The sequence below is a fragment of the Brachyhypopomus gauderio genome, chromosome 5, assembly GCF_052324685.1.
Source record: "Brachyhypopomus gauderio isolate BG-103 chromosome 5, BGAUD_0.2, whole genome shotgun sequence".
NCBI classification, from domain to species: domain Eukaryota; kingdom Metazoa; phylum Chordata; class Actinopteri; order Gymnotiformes; family Hypopomidae; genus Brachyhypopomus; species Brachyhypopomus gauderio.
In genome coordinates this window covers 35,301,798-35,319,586 of record NC_135215.1, presented here as the reverse complement: position 1 = coordinate 35,319,586, position 17,789 = coordinate 35,301,798, and the positions used below count along the sequence as shown (strand labels likewise).

Genomic DNA, 17,789 nt, shown 5'->3' with positions numbered 1-17,789 from the left:
TTAGAGGAGACAGGCTGGTTTGGGTTGCCAGAACTGTGGCGAGTTGTGAGGGTTACGTGGATTGGGGTGGGAGGGAGTCGTTCGCTGTGGTTAGAGCAGCCGAGTTCGCAGCCAATTTAGTTGTTCCAGTGTCAGAAGGGGAGGAACTATCCCCTCCTGTAGAAAGGTAGTTGGGCGAGTAGTTTAGGGCTTACCTGTGCCGCTGTGTGATTAGACGACGCTTAAGCTTAGACCCGGTGGGAGGGTCTTGTTCGCCGGCGAGATAAGTGGTGATTTTAAAACGCTATCTTGTTTGTGATTTTAATTAGTGTTTATGAATTTGAAGATAGGGACGGCGAACAGTCGTGAGGTCATTCTGATGGCCCTCTTGGTGTGAAGTGGTGTTTGCCCGTTTTACAGGTGGCATTCAAGTGGTTTGCTGTGATAGTTTGCAGTGGTAACGAAGTTGCGTGTGCCGTGGGGACTGCTGGGTCACTGAGTTTACATTCATGGTGATCGCCTGACCTTGCCTAATTGTGTGTGATAGTCATCTTGTAGAAAATACTCCGTTGGTGTGTGTGGTTGCATTTAGCCTCTGCGCCGGTTGCAGCATTTCCGCTACCCAGTACGTTTATAGCAAATATTACAATACAAACACCGAGGCAATGTAAAACGGAAATAATTTAAACATTTAATTTTTAAACTTTCATTTAGTTGAGAATTAGATAGGGATGTCGCGACAGGCAGAAATCTGTGAGGTTTAGTATAAAATAGTATTCAAAATAGAAGCGCAAGTCGCTACTGGAGTTTAAAATGCGGTCAACAGACCACCAAGCGTTAGACAACACGTGCTTTACTGAGGTTTCTACACTGGTTTACATTTCGAGAGGTTGGTGCTAGTGTAATCGTTCTAGTGAAGAATATTGTGTTAAAATTAACATTTAAGCAATCAATCTCTTTTATTCTTTCATTTGAACCATTTTTATTATTTTTTTTCATTGCAGGTGAGCTGGTGATGACCGCTGTAGTGATCTGTTGTGGAAGCAAAAAATTATGAAGGCTTCAAGATCCCATATTGTATATTTCTTTTATGCTTTCGTTTTCTTTGATGTCTGCTTACAGCGTTTGTGTAGCTTTGCAATATCAGCCTGTTTCTGTGGCTTTAAAACGGATATAAGAAAATGAGCTCTGTTCTGATTGGTTGCCTCATTTGAGCAGCGTGTAAGTGGGCGGGGCCAACCTGCTGAAGGTTGAGTGGGTGGAGATATGTAAATGAGTCCATCATAGGAAGCCGTGCTTTTATCAGTGGTAAGGGCATTTGAAAATGCCTTTATTCTTGATCTCTGTACAATAGTTGGCAGAAGGAAGTACCAGTTTTAAAATATTGTCATGGCGGTGAAGAAAGGAGTCTCACGGGAAAAGCTCATTTCAATAAGAAATGCACTTTATTAAAACCTCATAGGCTTTATTTATCTCCTTCACTGCTCTTGACGGCAACTACCCCACTCAGCTGCCCTCACTCACTTATTTAAACTGATTATTTATAATTCCCAGCCTCCTTTGCTGACGCATGGGCGGGAGCCAGGAGGCATTTGGTTAGGGATCAACGCAGCGTCCTCTCCTGCTGCGCCTTCGTAAGCTGCAGCCAGGTCCTCGGCGTATGTTCTAGAGCTGTCCTGGGGAGTACAATGTACAACGGCGCAAGTGTCTACATTACCGCTGCGTCGGCCGGTCGGGTCATTGTGCCTGTATGGAGCCAGCCGGTCCCCTTTGAACAACAATTTTTTTTGTGGTTTTGTGTTTTTTTTCCCCACCTAACCCTGTACATAACTTTGCTGAGTCGCTCCACCACCAAACACGGCCCCACCCAATTCGACTGTAGTTTTGGCCAGAGGCCCCTTGACCGTTTTGGGTTGAATAGTTGGTCCCGGGCAAGCGGCCCCCCATTACATCACACGTCATACGTTCGTTTCTGTTTCAAGCTTGCAATCCCCTGAGCATCCCTCGCAGCCCTGTGTATGTCGTGTAGCCTTTCTAGGAGGGCACCAAACGCGAGGTGTGTGGAGCTCCCTGCCGAACATAAGGCACGCAGGGGTGAAACCGGTGGACTCCTGCACCGCTGATCCACACGCGAGCAGCACTACGGGCAGCCGCATGTCCCAGTCCCTCTGGTGTTTGCTGGTGACCATGGCGAGTTGGGTCGCCAGCGTGTGGTTAAACCGCTCTACTAAGCCGTCTCCCTGCGGATGTAGTGGTGTGGTCCTGGTCTTATTTATTCCCAGCATCTTGCACACTTCCCCCATGACCTTGGACTCGCAACTCCACCCCTGATCGCTGTGTAGTGTTTCGGGTACCACAAAACGACAAAAGAACTCACGAGTACGGACGTGGTCGTGGTTGCACTCTGATCCTGTATAGCATACGCCTCAGGCCACTTCGTAAAGTAGTCCATAGCCATGAGGACGTATCTGGTGCCTGCCTCCGTAACCAGAAACGGACCCATGACATCCACGGCGACCCTCTCCATCGGCGAGCCTAATCTCATTTTTAATTAATTAATCATAATTGTGGTCTGGCGACCTGCAACTCCACTTGTGGTCTGGCGACCTGCAACTCCAGGACGCCATCACCCAGCACCCTGCCAGTTCTCGCCTCAGTCTTGCAGTGGCTGCCGGATGCGTGGCGGGTCCACTGGAAAGAACCAGCTCCACCCTCTCCGCCTCCTCGACCGCCTAGTCCAGCGATGCCTGGTCCCTCAGCAGTACATGTCGACGCAGTTCGAAAGGCTCCAGTGCTTCCACAAATCTATCTAAAGCCAGTCTCCACCTGACTTCCTCAGGGAAAGCAGGATACGCTTGCCGCACCAGTAGCAAGAGATCAGCTACCAAACCCGCAATGCGCTCGCCTTGTGCACGCCGTCTCAGCATCAGTCTCTGCCGCACTGTGTTGCTAGAAGGCTGCTCACCTAACCATGCATTCAGCGCGCTGCGCAGCTGAACAGTTCTCTTAAGTCCTCGTCTTTTAACTTGACGAGAATGCACCTGGCTCGCCCGCGCAGTGACAGGCACAGCTGTGCTGCTGTTTCTTTTTCCAACCAGCCTAACATTCCCGCTGTGACTCTCAGCTGTGCGTCGAACTAGGCCCAGTCAGAAAGCCTGTCGAATTGTGGCAGTGGAGAAATCGGTGCGTTCCAGCCCAGGCTCCATGCTGTCGCGTTATGGTGACCTTGTGCAGTTTGCTTTGCAAGTCGGCCAACCTCACGCCCACAGCTCTCTGCGGTCTCCAGCTGATTGGGCGTCTTCGAAGTGGGCGATGACGCTGGGTCCGCCCATCCACTCCCACAGCTGCTGTTCCGCCACTCCTGATTGGACGTCTTCGATGTGGCCAGTGATGCACGACTCTGTCAGCCAGTTCGTTGGCTGCCGCTCTTCCGTCGTTCTCCCCTGTCTTGTCACGCTGTGTCCATCAGCATGGCTCAGTATCTCCTGTCGTAATTCTTCCTCCGTTCGAAGCAGCCGTCTGTCCATCTCAGCGATCTGGTCCGTTAGTTCACGCAGATCAAACAGAGACCCACTTCTGACACCATTTGTCGTGGCGGCGAAGAGAAGAGTCTCACGGGAAAAGCTCATTTCAACAAGAAATGCACTTTATTAAAACCTCATAGGCTTTATTTATCTCCTTCACTGCTCTTGACGGCAACTACCCCACTCAGCTGCACTCACTTCACGGTGAGGGTGCTCCCGGTTTTCCCCACAGAACAAACACATATGCATCCCAAAATTACTATAACTAAAAACATCAAAATAACTGTATCAAACTCACTTATTTAAACTATTTATAATTCCCAGCCTCCTCTGCTGACACATGGGTGGGGCTTGTCAGTCCATGTGCCCGGTGCCATCACAATATCATCATTATATTTTGGGTTTCTTTTTTGCTATACATGAGCAACAGAACTTGTATATTATTACTAATAATGTCATAGTTTCGATTATCACCAACCAAACACACACACACCCACACGCACACACGTGTGATTTTCAAACAATCAGATTTCAGAATCGTAGCTATCCATTTTATAGGGTGTGTTCTGAAACTTTAACAATATTTACACATTTTTAATGAAGTGAAGGAAATTCAGTTTTCCATGATAGAGGCCCTTACACTTTTTACTCCCACAGTGGTTTGTAAGACCACTTCTAGTTACCAGTATTTAGAGATGTTGGCTTGTCCTCTGATACTATTACGAATGTTTGCTGAAGATCTTCTGGTAGAAATGTAACCCCTTTTGGGAGCACTAAGTAGGCTATATGTGAGGAAATCCTGTTTTTCTTGATGTAATACTAGTTCTACCCAGCTCCTTAAAGTTAGTTTTAGATATATACATACTCATTAGAGGTTTTCCCCATGCTACCATAAAACATGTCAGCATTCAGGCAAGTATAAAATTTAGGAGTGGTTGAACAAACCATTAACAAAAGCAGTATTGTGTATTACGTGGTAAAATATGTAAAGATGATGAACATTCAGACTTGTAAGTAAAAATTATTCTCTGATAGGCTTATAAGCAAAATACTCGATACTGTCCAATCCAACCTGATTGGGTTATAGGATAATCTGCCAACTAATCAGGAAAGTACAATGGTCATAATGTCCTCCGTTCTTTCGCTGTAATTTATGAACCCTCATTCATTTCTGCTGCATCATCACAGAACACCCCACCATGAGGAATCTAAGCACATTTTTGATTTTTGCAATATTCTGCTGTATCAAGGGACAGGCTGCCAGCCCATGTAAGTGTGCTGACCCTTTCCTCCAATATTTATTGCCCTTATTTACATAAAAATATTTGGATCATAGGTAATCAAAATATATTTATTTGGGGTTACCGTGTGCCCTCTTAGCATGGTTACACCCTTAACGTATGTTGTTTGCATACCGTTCAAGATGTAAGAATAGGTGATTAGAAATTAAATGTGTTTAATTTACTGTTGGATATCATAATCATTATGTATTGACTTTTGATTTTGGCACAATACGTATTCAGTTGGGCAGATGGATTTATGTGACCAGTCAGTTCCATTTGGCTACCATGTGACTCAGTAAAACGGGCCTTGGTTTTGAAGGGCTTTTACTTAAAAAAGGATAAAATATGAATTTACAGAAAAAGTTTGCAACAAATGTGATCAAGTTACACTGTCAGTATAACCAACTAAAGCACTGGTAATAATTTCCTTATGTTCACTCTTTTCCTTATGTTTTCCTATGTTCACTCTTTGCTGCAGTCATATTTCAGTGGAATCATACATATTCATGTAGGGAGTTATATCTAGGTAGTATGTATGAATAAAAATTGACTGTGTGTCACATGTGGAACCTTTTTGTGAGGTAAAGAGCTAGTACACAACCTTTATGTTTAGTAACAAAGGTTTAGTTTCATGTAGCCTACTGACTTTACAATCATCATAAAACCTAAATGTGGGCTGTTGTAAAAGCAGTTAAACATTACATTCTCCCATTATTTTCCCTTATAAGTAGTGGTGGGCCGTTATTATATATATATATATATATATATATATATATATATATATATATATATATATATATATATATATATATATATATATATATATAATATTAGTCGTGGGCCGTTATCGGCATTATCGGCCCACCACTTTTTTTAAGGAAATATTATATAATTTGACAGGTTTTCCTGGCTGTTTTCACTGTTTTTTACTGTTACTTTTTGTAGGTTGTTTATTTGTAAATGTTGTAACATGCCTTTGTTTCTTAATTAAAATATTATACAATATCTCTCTCAAAATATAGCTCTTTGTGACCAGCCAAAAGACGAGGGAACAGGAACAGATGTTGTAGTCTACTTGTACTACAACAAGACTGCAGACAAGTGCTATCCATTCCGATACCAGGGCCAGGGAGGAAATTCAAACCGCTTCATTGCTGAGGTGTACTGCATGAAAAACTGCTCAGCCAGGGCTGAGTCTATATATCCAACAGACAGTGAGTTTCCCTTAGCTTTAATAAATATACAACAGTCTAGTGTAAATTTTCATTTGATCACTTTTCTTGTGTACTTTTGAAATTTACACCTGGAATTGCCATTGGGTCTGAAAACGGGTATACAAATATACAGTATTTTAGGATGTGACAAAATTGAAATCTGCTACCTACTGGTGACCACAGCCTCAAAATATGCTTCCAAAGTAATATTTTGACTTTTTCTAGGAAGCAAAGCTTGCCACTTTGAAAAGGCTTCAGGAGAATGCTATGCCTCATACCTGCGATACTACTATGATTCTGTAAATGGAAAGTGCAAAACATTCTCTTGGACTGGTTGTGTGGGCAACGGAAACCGATTTTTGGATTTGGATCATTGCAATTCTACATGTTTTGGAATTCAAGGTAAATATGAAATTGATTCATCAACTTTTTTGCGTATTTAAGCACATTTTCAAAAGCTAGTGTCTAATAGACCTTGGGACTATGTTGTCAACAGGTGAAGGTCATGAGAAGGAAGAGGATGTGGAATCAGACACACCACTTGGTAGGCTTTTTATTGATTTGATTGTTTGTTTGTTTGTGTTTATTTCTTTAAAATAAAACACAATATTTGTCATTTTGTACAGGTCTCATTTTGGGAGTTGTTTTAGGCATTGTAGGAGTCATCATTCTCATCGTCGTGCTTGCTCTGATGCTGAAGAACAGGTTAGTAGCTATATATTTGTGTCATGGTACTGCAGGCCCCCTGCCAGTCGCCCCCGTCCACAGTGGCAGTTGCCTTGTTGTTGTTGCGTTGTATTCGTCCCTCAGGTGGGCGGGGCCTATGATCTGCCTCACCTGACGGTCATTTGTTTGTCTATATATGTCTTGCCTTTGTAGCAGTTGACTGCTGGTCATTATATCCTTCATTTGGATCTTGTCACGGGTTTTTGGTTTGCTCACTTTGTTCATTAAAACCTCCCTTTTCCCTGAGACATGGCGTGATTGCTTCCATTTTGTTTCACACTCCCTGCCCATCACAGAATAACCAGCCACCTTTCAGGAAGCCGCCAGTCTCCTCTATTTTCTCCTTTGTTCGTGGTCTCGTGGTGACTGTATGTCTGCGTGATGTATGTTTGTCGTGTGTTTTGTGTGAGAGTGAGCTGGGTCGGTCTCCGCTCGCCCCACTGTGTTTGTGTTTGTCTTGAGCACCGTAACACGGCGGTGACTAGAGTCTGTGACCACTGAACGCCTCTCTTCCAGTGAAACAGCGAGTACCTCTCTTTATGCTCGTCCGTCGTTAGTGTGTGTCTGTGTGTGAGTACTGTGTGTTATCGATGTGACGATGCGGACTGGAGCTAGCAAGAGTTTGCCTGCGTGTGAATGTGTCACTGGTTGTGTGTGTGTATGTATGGACATGTGGGCCGGAGTGTGCTGCACGCACAAGGGTGTGAGTGTGAGACGCGAGGGCCTCTCGTCTTTGTCGCCTCGCTCTCCATGTATCCCGTGTTGAAAGTGGTGAGCGAGAATGAGCCGGAGTAGGTGCATCACGGTCTACAGAGTGTGCTTGTGTGGGTCCTGTCCGTTTGCCTTTTGTATTTTGTCTTGTCGTGTTCGTTTTTTCTTACACTGCTGCATGATATTGTTGTGTGTAATTCCCCAGAGGGACAGCCCCCTAAATAAATTTTTTAGGGGGGGCTATGGGGTCCCGAGCCACGGAGGGCGTAACTCTGTGGGGTCTCCCTACCTGGCAGGCACCTCCCCTATATTGTGGGGGACCATGGGGCTCCGGTCTGAGGAGCCCCTGCTGAAGATGGAGATCCCCCCCCCTCTCTTTCTCGGGGTGACCAGGAAGACTCCTGGGAGCTTCTCCCAGCGTTGATGGGAATGCCCAGGGTCTCGGTCTCTGGTACTCCTGGGTTGGGTGGAGAAGTCCACCTTGCAATGAGCTGCCCCGGGAGGGGCTGACTCCCCAGGAGGCTGGGGTGACCCCTAGCGGAAGGCAAGGGTCAGCTCCGAGAGGAGAGGTAGTAGGTCCGGGAGGTGGCTAGTGGGTGGTGTAGCCGCGCCCCAGGGAGGTGTACTTGTGACGAATGGTGAGCTTGGTGCTCCCCGTCTGCACACTTTTTGGGGCTAAGATATCCGATGCTCACTTGGGCGTGGGGACCCTGTGACCGACTGGGGCGTGGTTGTCATCTTGTTGATGCCCCAGTCGGTCCAAGGTCCCCGCCCAGGGGGAGGTATGAGCTAACCTGTTGTATGTTTTTGTGTTACAGCTCCAGGACTACAGTGAGTGGGTCCCTGCCTTGTCCCTGCCCAGTGAGGAGGAGCTAATCTGTCTGTGTTTGTGTTGTACCTCCAGGAAGGCAGGGAGCGGGACCCTGTCTTGTCCCCACCCTCCCGCCCTTTTGCTCTGTGTTTTGTGTGCTGCCACTGTGTGCCACACAGCCGGGGGGAGTGCGGCTTGGTGAGGGGGTCTGTTCACGGTACGGAGGCCCCCTGCTAGTCGCCCCCATCCACAGCAGCAGTTGTCCTGTTTTTGTTGCGTTGTGTTCGTCCCTCAGGTGGACGGGGCCTATGATCCGCCTCACCTGAGGCGTCATTTGTCTGTCTATATATGTCTTGTCTTTGTACCTGTTGACTGCTGGTTATTATGTCCTTACTTTGGATCGAGTCACAGGTTTTTGATTTGCGCATGTTATTCATTAAACTCTCCTTTTTCCCTGAGACTTGGCGTGATTGCTTCCTTCTTCTCCGCTGCCCGTCACAATTTGTTTATGCTCCACCAGAACTGAACCACCAGAACCATCTGAATGTTCTTCTGATCAAAAATTTAAAACTACATTCTCATAGAATCTATTTTTCTTTCCTTGACAGGCCTAGTCCTAAAAAAAGCAAAGCAAATGCAAAAGAAGGCAAAAGGTCTACTGGAGCAGAGACGCCACTCCAGAGAGAAAAGATTAAAATAGCATGAGTACACAGCACAGTTTGAACATTCAAAGTTAGCATCTCCCTATCATGTATTTGATACAACAGCAAAGCCTGTCAGCATCTTAGGTCATCACTAGAGAACATTAATGAAACATGTTTGTATTGTAAAGTTGTAAACTTTTAGGTACCTTTCGGTCACTTCAATAGCTTTGTTAAACTGTTGTTGTTTAAACTGACAATGAAAACATTGACAGTGTACCCAGGGTTGCCAAGTCTCACACATTGAGCGTGAGACACGCATTTGACTGTCTTCACACGCTCTCACGCCACACTTCTACATTTTTTTTTCAGCATGAGAAATCGGCTTATTTACCTCTGATCCATATCAGTGGCGCAAAAACGGGGTATGCAGCGTATGAGACGTATAGGGGCGCTGCACTAGAGGGGGTGCCAAATCGATGAGATATGATACTTAATTTGTGTCCATCTTCCGTTCGCCACCCCCCGTCAACAATTTACACTCGCCACCTCCTCCAGGTTCAAATCGCACTCCAAGCGATCTTGAAAAATTGCCAACCCTGAGAAAATTATTTGCCGAGTTGGTGGGGGGTGGAGTGCGGCTGGGGGCGCCGATAGTATGTTTGCATACACCTCAGAAAGTAATTGCAACCCTGATCCATATCTATGATTCAATGAGTTACTAGTTCGCTCTGGCGCCAACCACTAGCAATCGATCGATCGTGATATAATATGTTATTTGTGTCCATTTTACCTAAATCACCAACCCCCCCCCCCCCCCCGTCAACATTTTATACTCGCCACCCCACCCAGGTTCAAATCTCACTCCAAGTGATCTTGAAAAGTTGGCAACCCTGGTACCTAAGGCATTCAACTTGAGGATGGAAATAATAAATCTTCACTCTAATAATATTAATAATAATAATCTCTGATAATCTCTCATCGTTATCCCCTAGGTCTAAAGAATTATCTAAATGAGAACCAGGAGTCAAGCAGTGAAAGGACCAAGACATTTCACAAAATAAATTAATTATAGCTGCTTTTGTAACAGCTCCTTGTGGTTGCTGGAGTGTTATTTAAAACTGTCTGACCTCAAACAATGCTAACTATAGTAACTACTACAGCTGTGTCAGTACTAGGGTTGCAGCGGTAACTGGTATACCACAGTATTAAAATGCACGGTTATCATACCGTGTGCGTTTGCTTATTACCGGTAAAAGGCAAGCCAGAGAAGAAACTCACCCGCACATGCGCAACTCCGCTCCGGTTCAGCTACTCAGCACACAGCGGTGAGAATGGCAGAAAGTGCATCAGACTTAACACATTTTTAAACCAAAGAAAAGGCTAAACTAAAATCAGCGGCGAAAATGACGTAATTGCGGTGGCTCCGCCCGTGTGCAAGGGCCTCACGTGCTGTCGATTCGCGAGGTCAGCAAACATGCTGAACCTTAATGAAGTTGCTTAAAGGGGGATTTGGAGTGCGTGGCCCATCATTCTTTAGAGGTCCTAAAGGGACGACACACACGGAGTCCTAAATCCTAAATGAAGATAAAGCATTCCAGAAACACACCATCCCAACAGCTGTTGTCTGCTCCTTTGCTCACTGCCAAGCAGTTTCTGTCAATCCCACAAGAAAGTCAGTCTTGCATGTTAGAGGGCTGGTGTCTATATTGTGGCAAGGAGGGACATAAACGCACCGCATGCCCTGACCTACAGGGAAAAGCGCAGGTCTGCCGGTAGACGGGAGGCCTCCGGCAGGCCCTTTGGGTTCTCCCCACCCAAACGGTTTAACCCTTCATGCAACCCTGTCATGCCGGGGAACTACCGGACACAGACAGCTTGCGTTCATTGACTCAGGGGCGGCTGGGAACTTCATCGACGCTACTTTGGTCAAAACCCTTGGGGTGCCTTTGGTCCCGCTGAGCACACCTCTTGCTGTGCCTGCAGTGGACGGCAGGTCGCTGTCCTCAGGGGGGGTCACTGACCAAACCATACCATTAGTGATGACTATAGGGGGGCACACCAAACACATAGCCCTCTACATCATCAGGGCCCCCAAAATGCCATTGCTCCTTGGCCTTCCCTGGCTTCAACGCCACAACCCTGAGATCGACTGGCTCAACCTGACTGTCAGCCAATGGGGCCCTATGTGCAAGAGCTCCTGTCTCCTGACCCCCAGGTCCAGCACACCCGCTGCCCCTTATGGCGACTGCGTTCGAGTCCCTACAACAAGCCACGGTCTTCACCAAGCTAGACCTGCGGAGCGTGTACAATCTGGTTAGGGTAAGAGAGGGGGATGAATGGACGACCGCTTTTATCACCCCATTGGGACACTACGAATACCTGGTCATGCCATTCGGGCTCATTAACGCTCCCGCAGTCTTTCCGAGGTTTATTAATGAGGTTCTGTGAGAGGCCTTAGACCATTATGTGTACGCCTACCTTGTCAATATATAGATTTATAGCCGGTCACAGCAGGAACACGTCAAACATGTATGTCGGGTTCTCCAACTGTTGTTGGAGAACCACCTGTACGTTAAGCTGGAGAAGTTGGTGTTCCACGCCAGGGAGGTGTCCTTTCTTGGCTTTATTGTGTCCCAGAATAAGCTGACTATGGACCCTGCCAAGACTAGGGCTGTGGCTCAGTGGCCTGTCCCCACAACACTTCGCCGGGTCCAACGATTTCTAGGGTTTGCTCATTTCTATCGGCGCTTCATCAAAAACTACAGCAAAACAGCCGCCCCTCTTACCGCTCTAACCAGGAAGTTTCCTGGGCCGTTCACCTGGACCCCTGAGGCACAGAAGGCTTTTGACGCCCTTAATGCACTTTTCATGGCTGCCTCTGTTCTCACCATGCCCGACCCCGTAGAGGTTGACGCCTCTGACGAAGGAGTCGGGGCTGTGCTGTCCCAAAGAACAGGGGAACCACCTAAGCTCTATCCCTGTGCCTTCTTCTCTCACCATCTGACGCCCGCTGAGTGAAATTATCTGGGACATCGGGGACAAAGAGTTGCTAGCTGTTAAGACGGCCTTGGAGGAATGGCGGCATTGGTTAGAGGGGGATAAGCACCCCTTCTTGGTGTGGACGGATCACAAAAACCTGGCCTACCTCCTTAGCCCCAAGTCAACTGCAGGCTGATCCTGTGGTCATGCAATGGGGGCATACCTCGCTGTTCACTGCTCATCCCGGGTCATGCCGGACCACCGAGCTCATCCGTAGATGGTTTTGGTTGCCCGGTATGGGAAAGGACATAGAAAGCTTCATGGTGGCTTGCACTGTGTGCACCAGCAGCAAGACGGTCTGGCCATTGGACTGGGGGTGAAACCCCCCCAATGGGCAGTTTCTTGGGTGGAGGGAGAGGGTGCAAGAGCCCCAAGGGGCTCAAGGGGCTCTTGCACCCTCTCCCGGTGCCTTCACTTCCTTGGTCCCATGCCTCTATAAACTTTGTGACCGGTCTGCCTGCGTCCCGGCGAAACACCGCTATCCTGGTCATAGTCGACCGGTTTTCCAAGGCGGCCAAGTTTGTGGCATTCCCCAAATTTCCCTCCACCCAAGAAACTGCCCATTTGTTCTTGGAGCACGTAGTGCAGGCTCATGCGTTTCCAGTCGACGTGGTCTCTGACAGGGGACCCCAGTTCGCTAGCTGGTTCTGGGTGGCCTTTCTCGGGTTACTGGGGGCTAAGGCCAGTCTGTCCTCGGGGTTTCAGCCCCAGTCCAATTGCCAGACCGAGAGTAAACCAAGACCTGGAACAAACCATGTGTTGTCTGGCCTCCGCCTGTCCGTCATCCTGGGCCGATCCCCTGGTTTGGGCTGAGTACGTCCACAACACGCTGTGGCACTCGTCCCTGAGGATGTCCCCATTTGAATGTCTCAACGGGTAGCCCCCTCCTATGTTCACTGACCAGGAGAGCGAGGTTGCAGTGCCTGGGGCCCGGGCCCTTGTCAGGCGGTGCCAACTGGCCTGGAAGGGTGCTCGTCAGGCCCAGTTGTCTGCCTCGGCTGCCCAACGTCGCCAGGCTGACAGGCATAAGCTCCCCGCCCCCTTGTTTCGTCCTGTCCAGCGGGTCTGGTTGTCCGCTAAGGACCTACCTGTCCATGGGGGTACATGGAAGCTGGCCCCGCGTTACTTGGAGCCCTTTAAGGTGGTGAGGCGGGTTAACCCTGTGGCTTACCGCCTGGCACTTCCCCCTTCTCTTTGGGTCCATCTGGTGTTCCACGTGTTGAAACTCCGGCCGGTCCTGTGTGGTCTTCCTCAGGTGCCTGCGCTGCTGGCTCCATGTATCATTGACGGCGGTCCCGTCTACACGGTTAACCACCTTCTGGATGTCCGTCGGGTCCGTGGGCGGAAGTAGTTCCTGGTGGACTGGGAGGGGTACGGGCCGGAGGAGAGCAGTTGGGTTCCGGCTTCGCATATTCTGTGCCCGGACTTGATCAGTGACTTCCGTCACGACAGGGCCGCTGTTCTTGGCCCACGGGGTCTCGGGCCTGGGGGGGACTCTGTCAGGGCAGGCCCCATCACTGCCCCGACTATGACCACCAGAGGGCGCTCGCAATCTATGTCACGTAGATGCAATCAGCGATGATGACATGCAGCTGTTTTTTTCCGCGATTGTTTTTTGTTTTCTTCTGTTGGTAGTTTTTCCTTCATGCATCCTTCACGAAGATGTTTTCTTATGTCTCTTTTGCCATGAGTGTTTTGGAGGTTGTCTAGGCTCCGGGGCTCAAAAGCAATGAGGAGAGAAAATAGAACCAGCGGCATAATTTATGGACATTTATTTTGAGGACAAGCTTCAGGAGCCGACCAGGCTAAAACAATAAACAAAAAGGAGTCCAGAAAAAACAGTACCTTACCTAACGTTAAAGAAACACAACTAAAAAGACACATTTCCCTGACTCCCTAATCAAAACAATACTTAACGTGAACAAAAGAAAGGCATCGAGCTCCCTTCTTCCCCGTATACCTGTAATCGCTATTTACACTATGTAAAGTAAGTAAGTAAGTAAAATACATTTATATAGCACTTTTCACAGGCACAAGCCACAAAGTGCTTTACAACGGAAAATAAAATAAAATAAATCAAAGACACAAAAACACACACTATAAAACAGAAATAAAATACAGTGTACAAGGTCAACGGCTGCAACCTCCACCACTAACTAAACGCCTGCGTAAAAAGGAAAGTCTTTAGCTGTTTTTTAAAAGTATCTACAGTGTCAGCTGATCTTAAATGTGGAGGAAGTGTGTTCCACAGTTTTGGAGCAACCACCTTAAATGCTCGGTCTCCACGAGTCTTTAGACATGAGCGTGGCACAGACAGTAAACTCAGGTTGTTTGACCTGAGTAATCGTGATGAAGTGTAGGGGTGGAGCAGGTCAGCGACATACACAGGAGCTGTGTTGTGTAGTGCTCTGTATGTTAAAGTTAAAATCTTGAACTGGATCCTGAATTCTACAGGAAGCCAGTGTAAGGATTTTAAAATGGGTGTTATGTGAGACCGTCTGCTTGACTTGGTCAGTAACCTCGCTGCAGCGTTTTGAATTATCTGTAAACGTCCACGAGCTGATACACTGAGAGATGAAAACAAGGCATTACAGTAGTCTATGCGAGATGAAATAAACGCATGGATCAGCATCTCTAGATCTGCTGTTGAAACCATAGATCTCAGTTTACTGATATTTCTCAAGTGGAAGAAACAGGATCTTGACAGCTGTTTAACATGAGAATCAAATGCTAAAGACTGATCGAAGATAACTCCCAGATTTCGGAGGCTAGTGTGGACAGCAGAGGAAAGAAGCCCAAGATTTTGCTTAATCGTTTGACTAAGCCTATCAGGAGCAATGATCAATACCTCAGTCTTGTTGTCATTTAGCTGTAGGAAGTTATTTGAGGTCCATTCTCTGATTGATTGAAGACAATCTAATAGCCTAGACAAACTATGAACCTCACTTGGTTTAAAAGAGAAATAAAGCTGAATATCATCAGCAAATAAATGATAGGAAATATTAAAACTATTTAAAATCTGCCCCAAAGGTAACATATACAAAGAAAACAACAAAGGCCCTAAAACTGAACCCTGTGGAACCCCACAGGTTAATGGGGTTGCCTCAGACGTGTAATCTCCCATCGTAACTGAGAAACTTCTCCCAGTGAGATAAGAAATAAACCAATCAAGTGCTGTTCCAGATATGCCCACCCAGTCACGTAACCTATTTATCAGTATTTCATGATCAATGGTATCAAACGCAGAACTGAGATCCAGCAGCACCAACACAGAGCAGTCACCAACATCAGCAGACATTAAAAGATCATTTGAGACCCTCAGGAGAGCAGTCTCTGTAGAATGCCTCTTCCGAAACCCAGATTGTAAAGAGTCGTAGCAATTGTGATTTTCTAAAACTGTAATCAGTTGGTTTGCCACCACCTTCTCTAAAATTTTGGATAAGAAAGGAAGCTTAGATATAGGCCTATAGTTCTTAAGCACAGCCGGGTCTAAATTTGATTTCTTTAAAAGAGGCTGAACAGTGGCGTGTTTAAAATAAGATGGAAAGCAACCTGTTAACAGTGAGGAATTTACAATGGCCAATATAGCAGGGCCAACGGTAGGTAAGACCTTCAACAATAATGAAGAGGGTATCACATCCACGGAGCTACTTGATGGCTTTAGCCTCACAATTACATCCAGCAGATCATCTAAGCTGATAGGCTGAAAGGAATCCAAAACAGTAAGAGAAGGTGGGCGGCTAGAAAAGGAAACACCTGCCACTGGCTTAATGCTGGACCTAATGTCCATGACCTTCTCCACAAAAAACACATGAAACCTATTACAGTCATTGACTGAAAGACATGGCAGCGCTACAGGAGGAGGAGCTACAATATTGTTTATGGTATTAAATAAAATCTTTGGGTTTCTTTTGGAGAGTAAAATTTGATTCGCAAAAAAGGAGGACCTAGCATCCTTTACTAGATCATTAAAAGAGATGCGAAGCTCCTTTAGGTACAGACGATGTACTTCCAAACCCGTAGCTTTCCAAAGTCTCTCAGATCTACGACACTTCTGTCTTAAAGAACGAACTTCATCAGTCATCCATGGAGTTTTGTTAATGATAGGCCTAGACCTAGTCTTTAGAGGAGCCACCTTGTCCAGTAACAGGGAACACTCTTCATTAAAAGACTGCATTAAAGACTCGACGTTGCTACAGTTTGGATTTAAATCACAGCAGAAGTTAGCCGAAAACTGGTTTACTGATTCTTGACTGATGGAACGAGTGAGCGTCGTTCTTTTTGTACAGAGAGGGTCAGTATTTCCAGAGAGATTAAAGAAAATACATTTGTGATCACTAATCAAAAAATCTTCACAACACACGTGATCAACGTGTAAACCCAAAGAAAACACAAGGTCTAAAGTATGCCCACCTGTATGAGTGGCACCAGTAATAAACTGTTTAAAATTGAAGGATTCAACAATATTAAGAAATTCCATAGCAGCACTATCCAGGTTATTATCAATATGTAAGTTAAAATCACCCAGCAATAAAACTTTGTCCATCTTTATAATAGATGTCAGAAAATCAGTAAATTCACATAAGAACTGACCTGCTGGACCAGGAGGACGGTAGACTAAAATGCAGTAAAACGGATTGATCTTACCAACTTTCATCAGTTGCAGTTCAAAAGTGGAGACGTGGTCAGAGCTCACTAGCTGGGAGAAATACCGGTTTTTCCAAACCACAGCAAGCCCACCACCACGACCAGACTGACGTGGAGTCCCAATAAAAGAGCAGTCTGCTGGGCACAGCTCATTTAAGTGGATAAACTCCAGATTTCGCTGCCAAGTTTCAGTCAGAAATAAAAAGTCAAGGTTTTTGCTTAGGAAAAGGTCATTTAAAATGTGAGCCTTATTCGCCACAGAGCGCGCGTTGATCAGACATATTTCAAGTGAAACCGCTAAATCCCCTTTGACGGAAGATGATGTTTGGGCGCGAGCAAGCTGCCGGAGCACGCGCTGCCCACCGCGGTCAACAACAAGCCTGGCCCACGGGCAAGGTCGGTGCAAGCCCACCGAGATGGTGTTGGTGTTGGGACACACCACCCGCAGATACGACGATCTAACAGGGTTACACCGACGCCGCACCACAGAGAGGTCAATGGAGCGTGGAGTAACAGATGGATGATGTTCTGAGGGCCGAGCACCAGATTTGGACTGAGTTAACTGGGAATGACGAGATGAGAGCCGATTAGAAGTCCAGATAGTGGGAATGCATCCAGGTCTAGGTACAGATGAATAATGGACCTTAGGTTTAGAGGAAGAGGTGCCACGGTGAATGTAACGTTTACGGCGAACTATACCCAGGGCAGCACAAGTAGTAGCAATGGACGTAGGGAGGCGGACAATCCTACGATTGAGCTGCAGAAGTTCGTAAGGGGTGTAGAAAAGCATCGTATCCGTCGAGTGAAGCGTGATCAGTAACAACAGGATAAAAACATAGAAGACTCGGGTTAAAGAGTTAAGCGGCGAAACAGCAAGCATAAACAATAGCGCTTAGCATTTGCACAATTGTACAGAATTTACACCCAACATAAATCGTAGACACACACAGAAGGACTCAGAAGTACACACTCACAATCACGATAATATTTCAAAACGAGCAAAACACACACGAACTGCACAGCCAACTTTAGTACGTCAAAACCGAGCCAAACACACACATCAGTCACACCCCGTGCCAAACAGCAGAGGAAAAACGCCCCCCTCTTCCTGATCGGAAGTGTCGGTCTTATAGGTGGTCCAGCGAAGTGCCGAAAAGAGGCAGCCAATCCCCGTGACTACGCGACTCTGGCCATCGGTGTGAAGGCACATC

The 17,789-nt window shown here is 46.7% G+C and overlaps 1 protein-coding gene across 3 annotated transcripts; it reads left to right on the top strand.

The window, feature by feature from the left end:
• Positions 1–91: 91 nt before the first annotated feature.
• On the top strand, positions 92–8,413 carry LOC143515315 (inter-alpha-trypsin inhibitor-like). 3 transcript variants are annotated; one of them, XM_077007511.1, is made up of 8 exons: positions 92–868; positions 984–3,707; positions 4,692–4,772; positions 5,809–6,000; positions 6,226–6,402; positions 6,497–6,544; positions 6,627–6,705; positions 8,256–8,413. In XM_077007511.1, the coding sequence occupies exons 3-8, from the start codon at positions 4,703–4,705 to the stop codon at positions 8,311–8,313; spliced, it is 624 nt and encodes a 207-aa protein (XP_076863626.1). In that variant the 5' UTR covers positions 92–868; positions 984–3,707; positions 4,692–4,702; the 3' UTR covers positions 8,314–8,413. The 3 variants fall into 3 exon arrangements, with proteins under 3 accessions (XP_076863626.1, XP_076863629.1, XP_076863628.1); XM_077007514.1 differs by having other exon boundaries at positions 92–491; positions 984–4,772; XM_077007513.1 differs by having other exon boundaries at positions 92–604; positions 984–4,772.
• The last annotated feature ends 9,376 nt before the right edge of the window (positions 8,414–17,789 follow it).

Coding starts and splice junctions, on each gene's coding strand:
- LOC143515315 (XM_077007514.1), top strand. CDS start 4,703: ATGAGGAATCTAAGCACATTTTTGATTTTTGCAATATTCTGCTGTATC. Junction 6,403..6,496: donor TACATGTTTTGGAATTCAAG/GTAAATATGAAA, acceptor TGTTGTCAACAG/GTGAAGGTCATGAGAAGGAA. Junction 6,706..8,255: donor GCTCTGATGCTGAAGAACAG/GTTAGTAGCTAT, acceptor TTTGTGTTACAG/CTCCAGGACTACAGTGAGTG.